Source organism: Pseudochaenichthys georgianus, chromosome 4 (assembly GCF_902827115.2).
Source record: "Pseudochaenichthys georgianus chromosome 4, fPseGeo1.2, whole genome shotgun sequence".
Classification (NCBI taxonomy): domain Eukaryota; kingdom Metazoa; phylum Chordata; class Actinopteri; order Perciformes; family Channichthyidae; genus Pseudochaenichthys; species Pseudochaenichthys georgianus.
Window position 1 is genome coordinate 41090823 of NC_047506.1, and position 18922 is coordinate 41109744.

General features: G+C 41.5%; 1 protein-coding gene across 1 annotated transcript; it reads right to left on the minus strand.

Moving 5' to 3' along the window:
* Positions 1-471: 471 nt before the first annotated feature.
* On the minus strand, positions 472-18350 carry LOC117445036 (scinderin-like). The gene is made up of 16 exons (XM_034080427.1): positions 18170-18350; positions 17594-17748; positions 15886-16047; positions 15670-15765; positions 13877-13917; positions 11699-11964; positions 11396-11559; positions 10315-10454; positions 6376-6435; positions 5521-5617; positions 4957-5149; positions 4382-4536; positions 2668-2829; positions 2453-2547; positions 810-993; positions 472-708 (listed from the first exon to the last, which is right to left on the minus strand). The coding sequence occupies exons 1-16, from the start codon at positions 18348-18350 to the stop codon at positions 472-474; spliced, it is 2388 nt and encodes a 795-aa protein (XP_033936318.1).
* Between the last annotated feature and the right edge of the window lie 572 nt (positions 18351-18922).

Sequence of the window (18922 nt, forward strand, 5' to 3'; positions counted from 1 at the left end):
TAATTTAATAGCTCATGAAAAGCGGTACAGATACATTTGCTGGCCTTTTGATTGAAACAAATTGGAGACGTTGAAGAAAATAAATGAATATTTGTAGAACTCAAATCTTTCGTGGCTGTGTACATGTTTCGAAGTAAGCTAAAAGTAATCACTCAGTAATGGAATTTGTTCATTTCAATGTAATCTGACCCAACCCTGTTTATTTCCTTCTCTTCTGCTGGCATTTGTATATTACCAATGGCTAGATACTGACAATGAAATGATCCATCACTGTTTTTTAAAATATATATTCCTCTCATAGAATGTAAAAACGTTCATGATTATGATTGGCTTTCATATTTTATTTGCTCATTGTTTAAGTATTTCACCACAAAGACAACTTGGAGCAAACAAATAGGCTTCACAATTTATGTTGCAAAATACCTTAATGACTTTATCTCATAAAAAATAATAAAGATGAGACTGTATGGGTTAGTTGCTCTTATCAGTTTCCATGGCAAAGCTCTTTCGACTTCTCCAGCGCAGAAGTTTGAGGAAGTTCAGACTGGCGTTGAAGACCTTCTCGTGTTCAAACACCATCTTGTCAAACGTGTCGATTGGGAGGTCACCAATGGGGTCAGCATATTTAAGTATGGCCATGGGGGTGTAAAGTGTGTTTGTCGGATGACGGAAAGGTGGATTCTCCATGGTGATGGTCTTGAGAGTATGCTGGGAGGAAGAACACAGAGCAAACATTAAGCAGTCCACACAATGCAGGAATTCATCTCAGAAGCAAGCAACAAATGATTAGGTGAAGAATGCTAACGTACCTCTGCTACATCTTCAGCAGTCTGCCCGAGGCTTTCAAAGATTTGATTGTAGTTCTTTAGGTAGATGTTTGTGAACATATCAGCTGTAATTTTGTCAGCCTTGCTGAGGTCAGTCTTCATGCCTTCATCATAGACTTTACTCTCAATTTCAGTTATCACTGGACCTGTCTCTATTAGGGAAATACTTGGAAAAAGAATAAATGTATGAACATAATCATCTAGTACTCGAGTTGAGGGGGGATGAGGAGGGATGGCATCCCCCCTGAAAACGGTCAAAATCATCCCCCTTCTAAAACTGCCACCCCCCCTTTCCATCCCTTATGTCATTTGATCAATTAACGTGGCACTGGTATTACTGCTATTTCAACATTCATTTTGCGCATTTGGAGTAAAATACTGTGGGCGAGGGAGCACGCACGCACGCACGCATGCTATGCGAGTGCCCTAGAGGACGCCAGAGCGCCGTGATGCGCCTGTTTGATTGATGCCAGAAGCTGCATAGCAGCACTCGCGCAGGAAACACTTTTCTGCATTATCACCAAAAATCAGACATATCCCAAGCATATGTCAACACATCCAGAAATCTACAACGCACAACATAATATCCAGAAATAAGGGAAAAGGTAGGGGAGGTGAGACTGATTTAACACTTAATTCACAGCCTCGTCAGTCCAGATCATCATGGTGTCCTGGAATGTGTCGACATCTTGGAAATCCCTTCACTTCTCTTTCGATTTTTCATCCAATGTGCAGTACATTTACTAATGATTTAATTAATCAGGATACAAAATTAACCCTTTAGATACCAGTTTTGATCGTATACCAGTAACTGCTTTTTGAAAAATACACTATAATTCAATATTCTAAAAACAATTTTGACTTTATTATTAGTATCATCAGCTGATCCATCTGAATAATAAATCAATCAATCAATGTTTATTCATATAGCCCAATATCACAAATGTTACATTTGTCTGAGTGGACTTCACAGTTTGTACAGAATATCAGTATGACACTACGACACCCTCTGTCCTTAGACCCTCACATCGTACAAGGAAAAACTTCCGGAGAAAACCCACAGTTTGGGAGAAACCTCAGGGAGAGCAACAGAGGAGGGATCCCTCTCCCAGAACGGACAGACGTACAATAGATGCCGTGTGTAAATTGAAAAGATAATACATTTGCAACATTTCCAAATGTTTGGAAATGCATGTGTGTATAATAGGAAGATGAATCCACGAGGATATCCATCCAGGACCGATGATCCAGGACCACAGCCACGACTCGCGACCCAGGGCTCGCGATCCAGGACACAGGACCGCAGGATCATCCATGACTCCGGATCCCGGCGTATATAGACACCAAAAGAAAGACATGTGGGGAAGCTGGGTTAATCGGAACATGAGAGTACACAGGTACAGACAGAGAGAAGGAAGAAGTAAGATGTCCCCCGACAAACTAAGCCTATATCAGCAAAACTAGGGGCTGAATCTAATCAGCCCTAACTATAAGCTTTATCAAAAAGGAAGGTCTTAAAGCGCACTCTTAAAAAACGGATAGGGTGTCTGCCGCCCGAACACAAACTGGAAGCTGATTCCACAAATGTGGAGCTTGATAAGAAAAGGCTCTGGCTCCCATTGTACTTTAGAGACTCATTGTCTCGGATACCAATGGCCATCTCAGTAGTTTTCAGGCGCTCAAACATATTGCACTCACTGCCAGCCCAGTGGTAGATGCACTAGCATTTCACAGAGATGAGCAGAGGAAAATGAGAGTTATGGTGGAACATTGTAACACCTGAAGCCTCTACTATTTCAGTCAAAGATTCATTGGGTATCCAGTGTGTCTTCTGTCTCACCTCTTTCAACTGAATGATGAAGCAGTCTCCACGATTGAAGCTGCTCCAGTTCATGGCTACCTCACTAGCTTTGATTACACGACGACCTTTAACATGTAGCAGGCGCTGGGTGTCTAACTCATTGGTCATGGTATGTTTGAAGCCTGAAGCCACTCCACCTTTCTTTAATAGGAGCAAAGAAGGATAAAGCATTAGAACTACAACATAAAACTACAGCTGCACGGTATTTTGATTTACATTTTATTTTTTGATATTCTGGGGAAAAACTCGGTGTCAATCGTCTGATCAAACTCTTTCCCTAACTGTCAAACTATACCTTAAAATATGTCTGGATCCTAACTCATTATTAGATTAGTATTGCAACTCAATATTTCCACATCTTTGATACTACACTGAACAAAAATATAAACGCAACACTTTTGTTTTTGCTCCCATTTTTCATGAGATGAACTCAAAGATCTAAAACATTTTTCTATAAACAAAAAAACCATTTCTCTCAAATATTGTTCACAAATCTGAAAAAATCTGTGATAGTGAGCACTTCTCCTTTGCCGAGATAATCCATCCCACCTCACAGGTGTGGCATATCAAGATGCTGATTAGACAGCATGATTATTGCACAGGTGTGCCTTAGGCTGGTTACAATAAAAGGCCACTCTGAAACGTGCAGTTTTGCTTTATTCTGGGGGGTCCGAAAACCAGGCAGTATCTGGTGTGAGTGGTAGGGTTAGGGTTAGGGTTAGGGTAATGTTGTGAATCGAGTGGCCTGTGTTCGTCGTCCATGACATACGCCTGCCCATACCATAACCCCACCACCACCATGGGCCACTTGATTCACAACATTACCCTACCCCTACCCCTCACACCAGATACTGCCTGGTTTTCGGACCCCCCCCCCAGACCCCCCCAATAAAACAAAACTGCACGTTTCAGAGTGGCCCTTTATTGTGGCCCGCCTAAGGCACACCTGTGCAATAATCATGCTGTCTAATCAGCATCTTGATATGCCACACCTGTGAGGTGGGATGGATTATCTCGGCAAAGGAGAAGTGCTCACTATCACAGATTTTTTCAGATTTGTGAACAATATTTGAGAGAAATGGTTATTTGTGTATATAGAAAATGTTTTACATCTTTGAGTTCATCTCATGAAAAATGGGAGCAAAAACAAAAGTGTTGCTTTTATATTTTTGTTCAGTGTACGTCACTTCTTCGGATGACATCTGCCGGTGTTATGCATTAGTGATATACTTTATAATCCCCGTGGGGAAATTTTTTCTCTGCATTTGACCCATCCTAGTGTTAGGAGCAGTGGGCTGCCATTTTGAACGGCACCCGGGGAGCAGTGTAAGGAACGGTGCCTTGCTCAGGGACACCTCGGTAGCACTTGGTCTTGCCGGGACTTGAACTGGTGACCTTCCAGTTGCCACCACCGCCGCCCAGACTGGTGGACATGTTTCAGCTCGCCTTGATTACCAGTTCTAACTCCCTACGGAAAAGTTAGGTGAAACCCATAGGGAGCAGCCAGCCATGGCTCCAAACATTTCCCAAAATAGAAATGTGACGAGTTCTACTTCTGATATAAACATGCAAAACATATTTTGCTGCCTTAGGTCATAGCCTTGGGTTCATTCGTTTCTGTAGTCCGCTACAAATGAGTGAATTTATCTTTCTTGATTCCTAAAGGACACACTTTTCTTATGTCATGTTTCACCTTGTATGTGATGCCATACTTGAAGTAGCTCAGGAAGCTGTTTGACTCTTGGTTTTGAAACTCAGTGAACTGTATTGGTGCTCCATGCAAGAAGTCGTCCAGTTGGATCATGAAGATGGCAGCAGCACCTCTCTCATCCTGGGAAGTTTCATCTCCTGTGAGAAAGGAGATAACATTTAAAATATATATTTTATTATTATGGCCTGCCCTCCCTTGGTTAGACAATTCAACGTATGCAATACATCTGTAAATAACTGTGCAATACATACTTGTAATACTATCACCTGGCTGCTATCACACTACTTTATACATGATACACTGATTTTTAAATACTGTTACACGTACTGGATGTGTATTTGTAAATTGCTATTTGTGTAATTTCGATTTTTAGCTTTAATATTTTATGCATGCTTCTTAATTAATATTAGGCTATTTTTGTACAATATAAATGTCCCCTTTGTGGGCAAATAAAGATATTCGGATTCTGATTAAATAAAAAAAGTGAAGGCCAGCAAATGAGGTGAATTCTACAAAAAGCCATTTTTCTTTGAGGTGTCAGCAGATAAGTCTCATACCAAACCACGAGTGCACGTTGTAAGAAGGAGCAGAGGTGGTGTGGAGCAGGATGTATGAGTCTCCAGTGTAGAAGTTTCCATGGAGTTCAGGAGGGACGGGTGCCAAATCCATCTTCTCAATGCGCCACACCTGCAGGCCGGGCTTCTTCCCCGCGGTGTCGAACTCTTTGTGCTGCGGCATGGTGCTCAGGGCCTGAGTGGGCCACAAGGAATGTAACTCGGAGCTGATTGTTTCAGCTCATACAGGGCTGAAAAGACAATCTGATCTCCACTGGCAGACATTTGACCGAAAATGTAAGTCCTTTTTTGCAAAACATTGTCCAGTTGTCTGCAAAAACAAGCAATTCAATGACTAGGCATTTCAATAATTTAGTTCTGGTCTACTTAATGATGACTATGATGAAGAAAACAATTGAAAACAGGAAGATGATGCTCCTTCCTGTCCCTAAGGCACCCTCTCCTTGAGAAGGAAGATATTGTATCATTCATTTTAGATATAAACAGATTACTGCTTTCACCAATATCTTCAGAGGACAGAGTGTCCCCCCAATCAATCATTTTCACTGCCGCCATAAAACGTTGTTGCAGGTTTTTGGGGATGAAGCGAGAACCCAAGGCAGGGGTTTTAGGTGTGGCCATGAACCTTTTTTTTGTGAGTTTCCTGGCAAAAAGAACAAGATTATGGTCAGAAAGACCAGTCAGTAAGTTGTAGGTTCTAACTATTCTGTCAGCTTTGTTAGTAAATAATAAATCCACCATAGTCTTAGAGGTTTTGGTTATTCTAGTCGGTTGATCCATTAGTTGCATTAAGTTGTGTTTATCCGTGATCCGTTTTCTTCATGTTTGGATTGATTTAAGTTAGCTTTTTTGAAAAGTATTTAAGTACCAAAAGTACCAAAAGTAAGTACTTATTGTGCGTTTTGTAATTTATCTGAAATGACTGGATTTGTTTCCTTCTGATTATCAGTTAATGAGCTACTTTTGATTACTTTATACTGCTGCTATATCTTAACCTATTATTATCATCCTTTATTTATTAATTAGAAAAAAGTAAAAAGTAGAATATTTGCTTCCGAATTGCAGTAGAATATAGTTATATAGGCGCAAACAAAATCTCTAATCTCTCCCGTAAAGTACAAGTACCGCACAATCGTATTTAGGAAGAATACTTGAGTAAATACACTACAATACACCAACGGAGAATAGAAACACAAAGCATGCACCAGTCATCATGAGTACATTCAAACATATGAGGAAAAGTATTTGCTGCAGAAATCTTAAAGCAAAAGGCGAATTTCTTAATGGTAAAATAAAAAAAGAAGAAAGTGGCCTTTAAATGCATACATGCTATCTGCAAAGCTACAGAGAGTTAAAAGCATTCAATAATTTTGCAGAAAAGTGCAGATTATTTGGCATTACCAGCTGACGACAGAAAGGAGATGCTGGGTGGAGGCCGACGGCTCACCCTGTCCGCACGACCTGCAACAATAACACCTTTATTTAACAATGGTTAAGAGCTCAAACAGAAGAACTGACATGCAACATGGGCTACATCCTTAAAAACACTTCTTAAATGGTAACTGATTTGTCAGTAAAGTTGCAACCCATAACCAAGGATAGCCTTGCCTTTTATAAACCGAATCTGCTCTCAACTAATGTCTTGCAATGTTTTTAGGATTCTTGCAAATGTTTAAATTCCTTAATTTCATTGATTTCTTTCTGTGTTGCAATTAGTGTTCTTATCTTGGGGTATGTAGCAATTGTTGTAGTCACCGCACAACCTTGATGCCGAGTCATCTGGTTTTAACACCGGTACCACAGGCGCTGCCCACTCTGCATGTATCTCTTTTATTAATCATTAGATTCATTAAGGAGTGTTCTTAGAAGAGTCATAAATAATCTGACTGCATCAATCCATTCACACTCTGTACATTCAGCAATCATAAATGCAAATAGCGAAATGAATACTTTATGATTTGCAAAGGAAAATAACAACACATATTTTCCTTTTTAACACAAATTGTGAAACTGTTGGTAAAGAACATCATGCACAGTTTGTTCCTATGGTTTTCTATCATGAGCAGTTGATATGGTCAACCTGGCTTGCCATTAAGCACATGAATCATCTGCCCTGTAGGTGTTAGCTCTTTTCTGCTGTGGTGCTGTGACATTCCTCCTGGTTGGAATCACATCGCTGGCCTATCAGCTGCTGGAGTGTGTGACCGCTCAGACTCGCATGTGGCAGCTTGACAGATCTCTCCTCTGAGCTCCAGCAGGCGCCTCAGGGTAGGGCTGGGTCCATCACTCCTATTGTGAGGGCTGAGTCTGCACTGTGTAGGATTCACACGTTCTTATGTGCCAGGGGAACATGCTTCACAATACACACATACAGGCACAACACACTACTTGTTGTAACTTGAGTGGGAATAAAAGTGTCCTTAAATTGCACAACCAGGTAGGAGATTTGCAACATGGGCACATGAGCCTGCCTGCAGATACGGCTCATGAGTTTTGATTTCCTGCAGAATCAGCAGTTCTATGTTCATAAGGAGGAAGATGGCTGTCTTCGGGGTTTCACCTCTCACTACCTGACATGATCAATATTAAGAAAAAGACGGAGCAGAAAACTTCTTCTGCATCACTTGAAAATAAACTTAGAAAGATATTCGGATCAAAATCAGCAAGTTGACTCTTAAGTATAAATGAATCTTTTAGGGATGTGGCTCAGAGCAGTGGTGTCACAATAGCCGCTTTTTCACACCAAGTACTTTGCCGTACTTAGTTCCCAGCACTTAGTTCCCAGCACTTAGTTCCCAGCACTTAGTTCCCCCATGGAACTAAAGAGCAGATCGTGTTCACACCGGAATAAGTCCCTGAGGGAGGATTAGGCAAATGAAGCCGCTGACGTCACTTCTTCTTCTTCTGCTTTGGGTTTACTGGCAGGCCGCAAACAACTTCACGGCGTATACTTTTGGCGAGCCAAAAAAGTTGTGGATGAGTTGGTAAGCTAGCATGTTTTACTGAACAGAACAGCCTTCACTTTATTATAATATCGCTTAGAAAGTATTCCTGGATTATCTGCAACCATGCGACCAGTATAAATGCTTCACAAGATTGACTTTTAATGTATATGGGATTTATCCAGGCTATAGAGAAGGAGTGCAATAACCTGACTGAAATACTTTGATGCTGCAAGGGCAAAGGTAGTTTCAGTGTAGAGTTCACCTGGGGAGGGGAATCCGGACTTTATCTATTAATATTGCTGCATGAGTGGATTTGTGCTGCGTGGCATTTTTCGACTCTAAGTACTCTTTTAGCAAACACAATTCGGTGAACAGACATACACATAACACTTATTATACACATGTAGTACAGTAACGACACATCTTGAAAACAGAATGTTAAGTTTTACGTATTCTATATATCAATAATAATTGCATCAGTTTATCTGAGAAGCCTGGAAGGCCACATATTAACTACATGAAGTTTATTCAAATCTTGGGATGTGCTTCTCTGTGATGTGAGTACTCTGAGTACCGTACTTTATGTGTAATCTCTTTGGCTATAGTGGAGCAACATTAACTCTAAGGGAAAACCCTGAGGCTGTCATAAGGCTCTTCTCAGTTTGGGCCTGTACACAAAAAAAAGCCTTAATCGTAAACGGTGAGGATGGGGCTGGTGCATGTATCATACACTAAAGTCTTGAATTAAAACAGAAGAGAGAAAGTAGTGTGGTAACCGTGACTGAGGTTGCCATATGTAAAGCTAGTCACTGACAACGCCACCTCCTGCTAAGGGGCAGGAGGAACCCGTGGGCCCTAAATGTAAGTCGTGGATCGATTTTAAAGCTTCCCTTAATCGGTTCAATTATGACAGAGGCATGAATTCCAAAAAATAACACAGCTTTATTTAACAAGTGTTTGGAAACCGTTTAAAATATCGATTCATGTAAAGTATAAAAATGGCAAATATAATTCAATACATAATAAGTTACCCTCCTCAGTTGGGCAGGCCCGGTCCGCCGGGTTGCAGTGCCTGCTAATCGTGAGGGACAAAAACAAGAAAAGCCACACACCAAAACAACAAAAGCATGCAATATTTAAACCACAATCTCTATATAATAATAACAGTGAGATATTTAGCATACAGAAAAGAAAGTGTCACACCGTGCAGTCCCTACACTGAAGGCAGGCAGCGTTCCACCCGGGCCCAGGCCTACGCCGCAGAGGAGCGCAACCTACGACACAAACAATAAAATGATTATACTGCCATACACCTACACATGAAGAAAATCAACAAGAAAATACACAAGAAACACTATAGGACAGTGGCTGGCCTGGTCCTTTTGAAAAGGAGACAACATAACATGTTAGTTGCTAGCCTCATTCACCAACTCAATATAAAATGAAAGAGTTAAAAACAAGGCATACTTCCACAGAGTAGATTTCCAACTCAGCTTAATCCGGCCGGGGAAATGGTCACTTAATATCCCGGGTAGCTGGGCCGGTTGTGTACATTAAGCTCTGTAAAACACATAAATAAGTTGCTTAAAACACAATTAAAAACGTCGGTTTAAAAACGCCATTTAAAAGCAAATTACTCATAACAGACCCGGTCTTGTGCCTGTCGGGAGAGTTTCCCTCCGTCAATGGTAAACTCTCGTCTTGCACTCTCGCCCTAATAAAAACAACTAAATGAGCCACTTGCATAAGTTAATTTAAAAGACCATAAAACCACCTTAAAACTGTTATTCCTACCTTTGTGAGAAGACCAGTGACAAGCGCAAGCAGCGTCTCCGGGCGTCAGAAGTTGAACATTATTCAACTTCTGACGCCGGAGACGGCGGAGACGGACCGCTATGCTACCCACAATTCAGTTCGGCGAAAAAGCGAGCAGGAGGCAACGTGACGTCACCCCCATTCAAAGTGAATGGGCAGATTGGAGTTGTCGACGCTGTCGACGCTGTAGTGTGGACGGGCCGTAAAAGTCCATCGTTCAAAGCGTACTTAAGCCTGTGACACGATTTCCCCCATCATCCAAACCCATCAATTTGAGTAAATATTGTCCCTTGAAAACCGTTACTGAACTGATTTGGTAGAGGAGGTGAGACTGATTTAACACTTAATTCACAGCCTCTCAGTCCAGATCATCATGGTGTCTGAATGTGTGGACATCTTGGAATCCCTTCACTTCTCTTTTCAGTGTTCATTCCAATGTGCATTATCCATGTTGCACTGATGTACAGCGGCGGTCTGACCCGCCTCACGTCTCTGCCCACGACAGCACTGGGGGGGGATTCGGGTGCCGCCGCTGTCCCAGGAAGGAGTTCAAATGTGTAGAACGGCATCCTGGGTTCACATGTCTTCCTCGTCGTCTTCATCCTGAGATGACCCGGCCTGCTGGGCGGCACTGGCGGAGGCAGCCATCTGCGCCTGCTGGGCCGCCTGCTGCATCTGGAGCCACTCCTGCTGGGCGAGCTCCGCCTGCTGCTGCCGCGCCTGAGGAGCACAGAGGCAAGACAAGAGGACACTGCTGATTAGGGGATAACAAACAATCACAATGGGGATATTATTAACTAAATACTTTAGGACTCGTATGATCCAAACATTACAATAACTTGCTAAATCCCAAATATAAATGTATTAAAAAATAAACATCTAGTCATTATCAACATTTTATGTAACCAAATATTCTGTTTCCATCAGTATTTGTTGGTGTGAGGCTTTCCAAAAAACTATTTGTATAGCCTTTTTACTGTTTGCAATTACTTGTTATATTCAATTAATGTGGTTTTTAGGGTTTCTGTCCTTAAATAAATGTTTTTGTTGAACTGTTTTTTATAGATTTGACAGTGATGGCAGTCATTCAAAAGCTTCATACCTCCATAAAAGCTGGTGCAGTCCTATATTATACACTAAGTAGAATTGTGTATATTCTCCCATGTTATTAGAGGGCAACCAGCTGTGCGAGGCGACGGGTTGCATGGAAAGTAGCTTTGCTGATGACAATATGCAAGCCTTAGCATCAGGCCTTGTCTCGTTAAGCGTTTCTCGCAGGAGATATAAAAACAAAACATTTCTTTACATCGCCCTAACATGTTGTTACATTTCTTGTGAAAGGTGAACCTCACCTAAAGACTGGACTTCTATATGCCACTAAAAGAGCGACTGCACATATACCATAATACTTCAACATGTTCAGTTGTAAATATAGATATGCGTCTCAATTATGTAAAGACAGCATATGACCACACCTCTTCTACATATGTTTGGCTTTTATCACATACCGTCTTATGCATTTCCTCTTGATATTGTAAGATTACAATATACCACATGTTATCAATGTTACTGCAGGCATTGAAACATATTGCATTAAACCATACCCTTATTTCCTACCCCAGATCTACATTGGACCATAAAGCATGGATTTGGAATCCTACCTTGGCAAACAGTTCCTGCTGTTGTCTGAGCAGCTCTTCCTCCGGGATCCCCAGGTTCTCCAGTCGAGAGCTGGCCTTCCTCCTCTTCAGAGCCACAGTTTTACACTCCTGCAGGACGTCCTTCACCTCCGTGATGTATGATGCGAAACCAAGGCTCTCTAGGGCTGTGGTGTGAAAACGAGACGAAAGCGAAATGATTACTCTGTGGTTTAAAATGCAAGACAGGGAGACACACACACACCTCTTGTGTCCATCAATACAGAGTAGACAGATGTTGATGTGCAGAGACAGAGCAGGACTCACCATTGATGACATGCTCAGGAGAGATGGTCTTCTTGTCGGACTTGTTGCATATTTCATTGGCTTCTGAGGATATGAGGTGTATGAACTCGGTGCAGCAGTTAACCACCAGCTCCCTGGCGTCGTTAGCCACTCGGACGTTAGGGAGAACTTCCTTGATCATCTTGTTGATAGCTGCTCTGGGGATGGTGAGGTCGTCGTCGTTTCCAGAGGAAAAGCCATCGTGGCAGGCGGAAAAAAACACAAACCAGCGAAATGAAACCTCTTGACTGAAAAGTAAAAACGCTAGCAGTCAAATGCAGGCTTCCTTGAGTTTCTGGAGTGTAGTGGCCTTCTCAAGGCAACGTCAGCATGAATTTAAATGTCATCAAGAAAATAAATCGTTTCCTCAAAGTTTGCCGGTTGGCTATCTTGCTAAAGAGCGAATTTAACGGGGTGCAGTTTCTGCACAGCTGTTACACGGAATGTGACAGATAATTAAAAGGTCCGAGAAACGTTGAAACAAAAATAAAAGAACGCATAAAACGTTAATACTGGGGGAGAAAATGCCTAGCTAGTCTAGCTAGCTAGTAGCTGTGGTCCCTGTCGCAAGAAAGCCGCAACCCAGAAGACAAGCGAAAGCGGAGTCTGAGAGCATGGCTAATGCTAGGCTAACAATGAACTGCCCCGGCCAGGTCTAACTAAATAGTTGACTGGGTAGAGACAACTACTAAAATAAAGTGGCAATAACACTGCAGGCTACTGTTCTATGCATCGATCTAGTGGGTCAAACATGTCAAGCAATCGTAAAGCGTTAAGCAGTTAATTGAACATTTTGTATGCTGGGTAACGTTAGCTTTTTAAACCGGATACAAACGTCAATGCCGGATACTATTTCTTCTCGTGAGTATGTATTGGCATCTGACAACCATCCCAGAGCAAGGACTGCCACCGCCTGACGGGAGTGTGATTGGATTGGTTTGTGCAGGGAGATGTTATCTAGATTAGGCCTATTTTAGCTAAACCAGGCTGTTGATAATTGCACAGTTTATCTTGCCTGATGTTTGCCTTAGAGCCCTCACAGTAAAGTGTTGAGGTACTTTCCCTTCCGTATTAACAGAATAGTGTGGTTTCTCTTGATGTTGTATTTTATGCAATGAAATAGTATTTGTTCTTGTGTTGCTACAGTGTGTAAATATTTCTTGTTAGATGCTGGTCTATTTATATAATGACAGCGGCATTTTAATCTCAATACTCCTGCCATACTGAATGTCTCAGCTTAATCCAAGTTTAATGGAATTGTAGGTGCATAATTGTTTGTTTTGACAGGTTTGGCCAGAACATCCCCCTACATTCCAATATTCCGAAAGGAAACATTACTATAGTAAAGCTATACTTTACTATCACAATAGTAACTATAATCAGACCAGATAACATAGGAAATAAGTGCAATTAGACTATAGTGGCAATAGTCAAGGATAACTTAATTAGAAGCTTAACAGTCATTACATTTGTCAATAAAAAAACGACAACTAATTTAATAGCTCATGAAAAGCGGTACAGATACATTTGCTGGCCTTTTGATTGAAACAAATTGGAGACGTTGAAGAAAATAAATGAATATTTGTAGAACTCAAATCTTTCGTGGCTGTGTACATGTTTCGAAGTAAGCTAAAAGTAATCACTCAGTAATGGAATTTGTTCATTTCAATGTAATCTGACCCAACCCTGTTTATTTCCTTCTCTTCTGCTGGCATTTGTATATTACCAATGGCTAGATACTGACAATGAAATGATCCATCACTGTTTTTTAAAATATATATTCCTCTCATAGAATGTAAAAACGTTCATGATTATGATTGGCTTTCATATTTTATTTGCTCATTGTTTAAGTATTTCACCACAAAGACAACTTGGAGCAAACAAAGTAGGCTTCACAATTTATGTTGCAAAATACCTTAATGACTTTATCTCATAAAAAATAATAAGATGAGACTGTATGGGTTAGTTGCTCCTTATCAAGTTTCCATGGCAAAGCTCTTTCGACTTCTCCAGCGCAGAAGTTTGAGGAAGTTCAGACTGGCGTTGAAGACCTTCTCGTGTTCAAACACCATCTTGTCAAACGTGTCGATTGGGAGGTCACCAATGGGTCAGCATATTTAAGTATGGCCATGGGGGTGTAAAGTGTGTTTGTCGGATGACGCGAAAGGTGGATTCTCCATGGTGATGGTCTTGAGAGTATGCTGGGAGTGAAGAACACGAGCACACATTAAGCAGTCCACACAATGCAGGGAATTCATCTAGAAGCAAGCAACAAATGATTAGGTGAAGAATGCTACCGTACCTCTGCTACATCTTCAGCAGTCTGCCCGAGGCTTTCAAAGATTGTGATTGTAGTTCTTTAGGTAGATGTTTGTGAACATATCAGCTGTAATTTTGTCAGCCTTGCTGAGGTCAGTCTTCATGCCTTCATCATAGACTTTACTCTCAATTTCCAGTATCACTGGACTGTCTCTATTAGGGAAATACTTGGAAAAAGAATAAATGTATGAACATATCATCTAGTACTCGAGTTGAGGGGGGATGAGGAGGGATTGGCATCCCCCCTGAAAACGGTCAAAATCATCCCCCCTTCTAAAACTGCCACCCCCCTTTCCCTCCCTTATGTCATTTGATCAATTAACGTGGCACTGGTATTATGCTATTTCAACATTCATTTTGCGCATTTGGAGTAAAATACTGTGGGCGAGGAGACGCACGCACGCACGCATGCTATGCGAGTGCCCTAGAGGACGCCAGAGCGCCGTGATGCGCCTGTTTGATTGATGCCAGAAGCTGCATAGCAGCACTCGCGCAGGAAACACTTTTCTGCATTATCACCAAAAATCAGACATATCCCAAGCATATGTCAACACATCCAGAAATCTACAACGCACAACATAATATCCAGAAATAATTCAACAGAAGAAGGGAAAAGGTAGGGGAGGTGAGACTGATTTAACACTTAATTCACAGCCTCTCAGTCCAGATCATCATGGTGTCTGAATGTGTGGACATCTTGGAATCCCTTCACTTCTCTTTTCAGTGTTCATTCCAATGTGCAGTACATTTACATAATGATTTAATTAATCAGGATACAAAATTAACCCTTTAGATACCAGTTTTGATCGTATACCAGTAACTGCTTTTTGAAAAAATACACTATAATTCAATATTCTAAAAACAATTTTGACTTTATTATTAGTATCATCAGCTGATCCATCTGAATAATAAATCAATCAATCAATGTTTATTCATATAGCCCAATATCACAAATGTTACATTTGTCTGAGTGGACTTCACAGTTTGTACAGAATATCAGTATGACAATACGACACCCTCTGTCCTTAGACCCTCACATCGTACAAGGAAAAACTTCCGGAGAAAACCCACAGTTTGGGAGAAACCTCAGGGAGAGCAACAGAGGAGGGATCCCTCTCCCAGGACGGACAGACGTACAATAGATGCCGTGTGTAAATTGAAAAGATAATACATTTGCAACATTTCCAAATGTTTGGAAATGCATGTGTGTATAATAGGAAGATGAATCCACGAGGATATCCATCCAGGACCGATGATCCAGGACCACAGCCACGACTCGCGACCCAGGGCTCGCGATCCAGGACACAGGACCGCAGGATCATCCATGACTCCGGATCCCGGCGTATATAGACACCAAAAAGAAAGACATGTGGGGAAGCTGGGTTAATCGGAACATGAGAGTACACAGGTACAGACAGAGAGAAGGAAGAAGTAAGATGTCCCCCGACAAACTAAGCCTATATCAGCAAAACTAGGGGCTGAATCTAATCAGCCCTAACTATAAGCTTTATCAAAAAGGAAGGTCTTAAGCGCACTCTTAAAAACGGATAGGGTGTCTGCCGCCCGAACACAAACTGGAAGCTGATTCCACAAATGTGGAGCTTGATAAGAAAAGGCTCTGGCTCCCATTGTACTTTTAGAGACTCATTGTCTCGGATACCAATGGCCATCTCAGTAGTTTTCAGGCGCTCAAACATATTGCACTCACTGCCAGCCCAGTGGTAGATGCACTAGCATTTCACAGAGATGAGCAGAGGAAAATGAGAGTTATGGTGGAACATTGTAACACCTGAAGCCTCTACTATTTCAGTCAAAGATTCATTGGGTATCCAGTGTGTCTTCTGTCTCACCTCTTTCAACTGAATGATGAAGCAGTCTCCACGATTGAAGCTGCTCCAGTTCATGGCTACCTCACTAGCTTTGATTACACGACGACCTTTAACATGTAGCAGGCGCTGGGTGTCTAACTCATTGGTCATGGTATGTTTGAAGCCTGAAGCCACTCCACCTTTCTTTAATAGGAGCAAAGAAGGATAAAGCATTAGAACTACAACATAAAACTACAGCTGCACGGTATTTTGATTTACATTTTATTTTTTGATATTCTGGGGAAAAACTCGGTGTCAATCGTCTGATCAAACTCTTTCCCTAACTGTCAAACTATACCTTAAAATATGTCTGGATCCTAACTCATTATTAGATTAGTATTGCAACTCAATATTTCCACATCTTTGATACTACACTGAACAAAAATATAAACGCAACACTTTTGTTTTTGCTCCCATTTTTCATGAGATGAACTCAAAGATCTAAAACATTTTTCTATAAACACAAAATAACCATTTCTCTCAAATATTGTTCACAAATCTGAAAAAATCTGTGATAGTGAGCACTTCTCCTTTGCCGAGATAATCCATCCCACCTCACAGGTGTGGCATATCAAGATGCTGATTAGACAGCATGATTATTGCACAGGTGTGCCTTAGGCTGGTTACAATAAAAGGCCACTCTGAAACGTGCAGTTTTGCTTTATTCTGGGGGGTCCGAAAACCAGGCAGTATCTGGTGTGAGTGGTAGGGTTAGGGTTAGGGTAATGTTGTGAATCGAGTGGCCTGTGTTCGTCGTCCATGACATACGCCTGCCCATACCATAACCCCACCACCACCATGGGCCACTTGATTCACAACATTACCCTACCCCTACCCCTCACACCAGATACTGCCTGGTTTTCGGACCCCCCCCCCAGACCCCCCCAATAAAGCAAAACTGCACGTTTCAGAGTGGCCCTTTATTGTGGCCAGCCTAAGGCACACCTGTGCAATAATCATGCTGTCTAATCAGCATCTTGATATGCCACACCTGTGAGGTGGGATGGATTATCTCGGCAAAGGAGAAGTGCTCACTATCACAGATTTTTTCAGATTTGTGAACAATATTTGAGAGAAATGGTTATTTTGTGTATATAGAAAATGTTTTACATCTTTGAGTTCATCTCATGAAAAATGGGAGCAAAAACAAAAGTGTTGCTTTTATATTTTTGTTCAGTGTACGTCACTTCTTCGGATGACATCTGCCGGTGTTATGCATTAGTGATATACTTTATAATCCCCGTGGGGAAATTTTTTCTCTGCATTTGACCCATCCTAGTGTTAGGAGCAGTGGGCTGCCATTTTGAACGGCACCCGGGGAGCAGTGTAAGGAACGGTGCCTTGCTCAGGGACACCTCGGTAGCACTTGGTCTTGCCGGGACTTGAACTGGTGACCTTCCAGTTGCCACCACCGCCCAGACTGGTGGACATGTTTCAGCTCGCCTTGATTACCAGTTCTAACTCCCTACGGAAAAGTTAGGTGAAACCCATAGGGAGCAGCCAGCCATGGCTCCAAACATTTCCCAAAATAGAAATGTGACGAGTTCTACTTCTGATATAAACATGCAAAACATATTTTGCTGCCTTAGGTCATAGCCTTGGGTTCATTCGTTTCTGTAGTCCGCTACAAATGAGTGAATTTATCTTTCTTGATTCCTAAAGGACACACTTTTCTTATGTCATGTTTCACCTTGTATGTGATGCCATACTTGAAGTAGCTCAGGAAGCTGTTTGACTCTTGGTTTTGAAACTCAGTGAACTGTATTGGTGCTCCATGCAAGAAGTCGTCCAGTTGGATCATGAAGATGGCAGCAGCACCTCTCTCATCCTGGGAAGTTTCATCTCCTGTGAGAAAGGAGATAACATTTAAAATATATATTTTATTATTATGGCCTGCCCTCCCTTGGTTAGACAATTCAACGTATGCAATACATCTGTAAATAACTGTGCAATACATACTTGTAATACTATCACCTGGCTGCTATCACACTACTTTATACATGATACACTGATTTTTAAATACTGTTACACGTACTGGATGTGTATTTGTAAATTGCTATTTGTGTAATTTCGATTTTTAGCTTTAATATTTTATGCATGCTTCTTAATTAATATTAGGCTATTTTTGTACAATATAAATGTCCCCTTTGTGGGGCAAATAAAGATATTCGGATTCTGATTAAATAAAAAAAGTGAAGGCCAGCAAATGAGGTGAATTCTACAAAAAGCCATTTTTCTTTGAGGTGTCAGCAGATAAGTCTCATACCAAACCACGAGTGCACGTTGTAAGAAGGAGCAGAGGTGGTGTGGAGCAGGATGTATGAGTCTCCAGTGTAGAAGTTTCCATGGAGTTCAGGAGGGACGGGTGCCAAATCCATCTTCTCAATGCGCCACACCTGCAGGCCGGGCTTCTTCCCCGCGGTGTCGAACTCTTTGTGCTGCGGCATGGTGCTCAGGGCCTGAGTGGGCCACAAGGAATGTAACTCGGAGCTGATTGATTGTATCAGCTCATACAGGGCTGAAAAGACAATCTGATCTCCACTGGCAGACATTTGACCGAAAATGTAAGTCCTTTTTTGCAAAACATTGTCCAGTTGTCTGCAAAAACAAGCAATTCAATGACTAGGCATTTCAATAATTTAGTTCTGGTCTACTTAATGATGACTATGATGAAGAAAACAATTGAAAACAGGAAGATGATGCTCCTTCCTGTCCCTAAGGCACCCTCTCCTTGAGAAGGAAGATATTGTATCATTCATTTTAGATATAAACAGATTACTGCTTTCACCAATATCTTCAGAGGACAGAGTGTCCCCCCAATCAATCATTTTCACTGCCGCCATAAAACGTTGTTGCAGGTTTTTGGGGATGAAGCGAGAACCCAAGGCAGGGGTTTTAGGTGTGGCCATGAACCTTTTTTTTGTGAGTTTCCTGGCAAAAAGAACAAGATTATGGTCAGAAAGACCAGTCAGTAAGTTGTAGGTTCTAACTATTCTGTCAGCTTTGTTAGTAAATAATA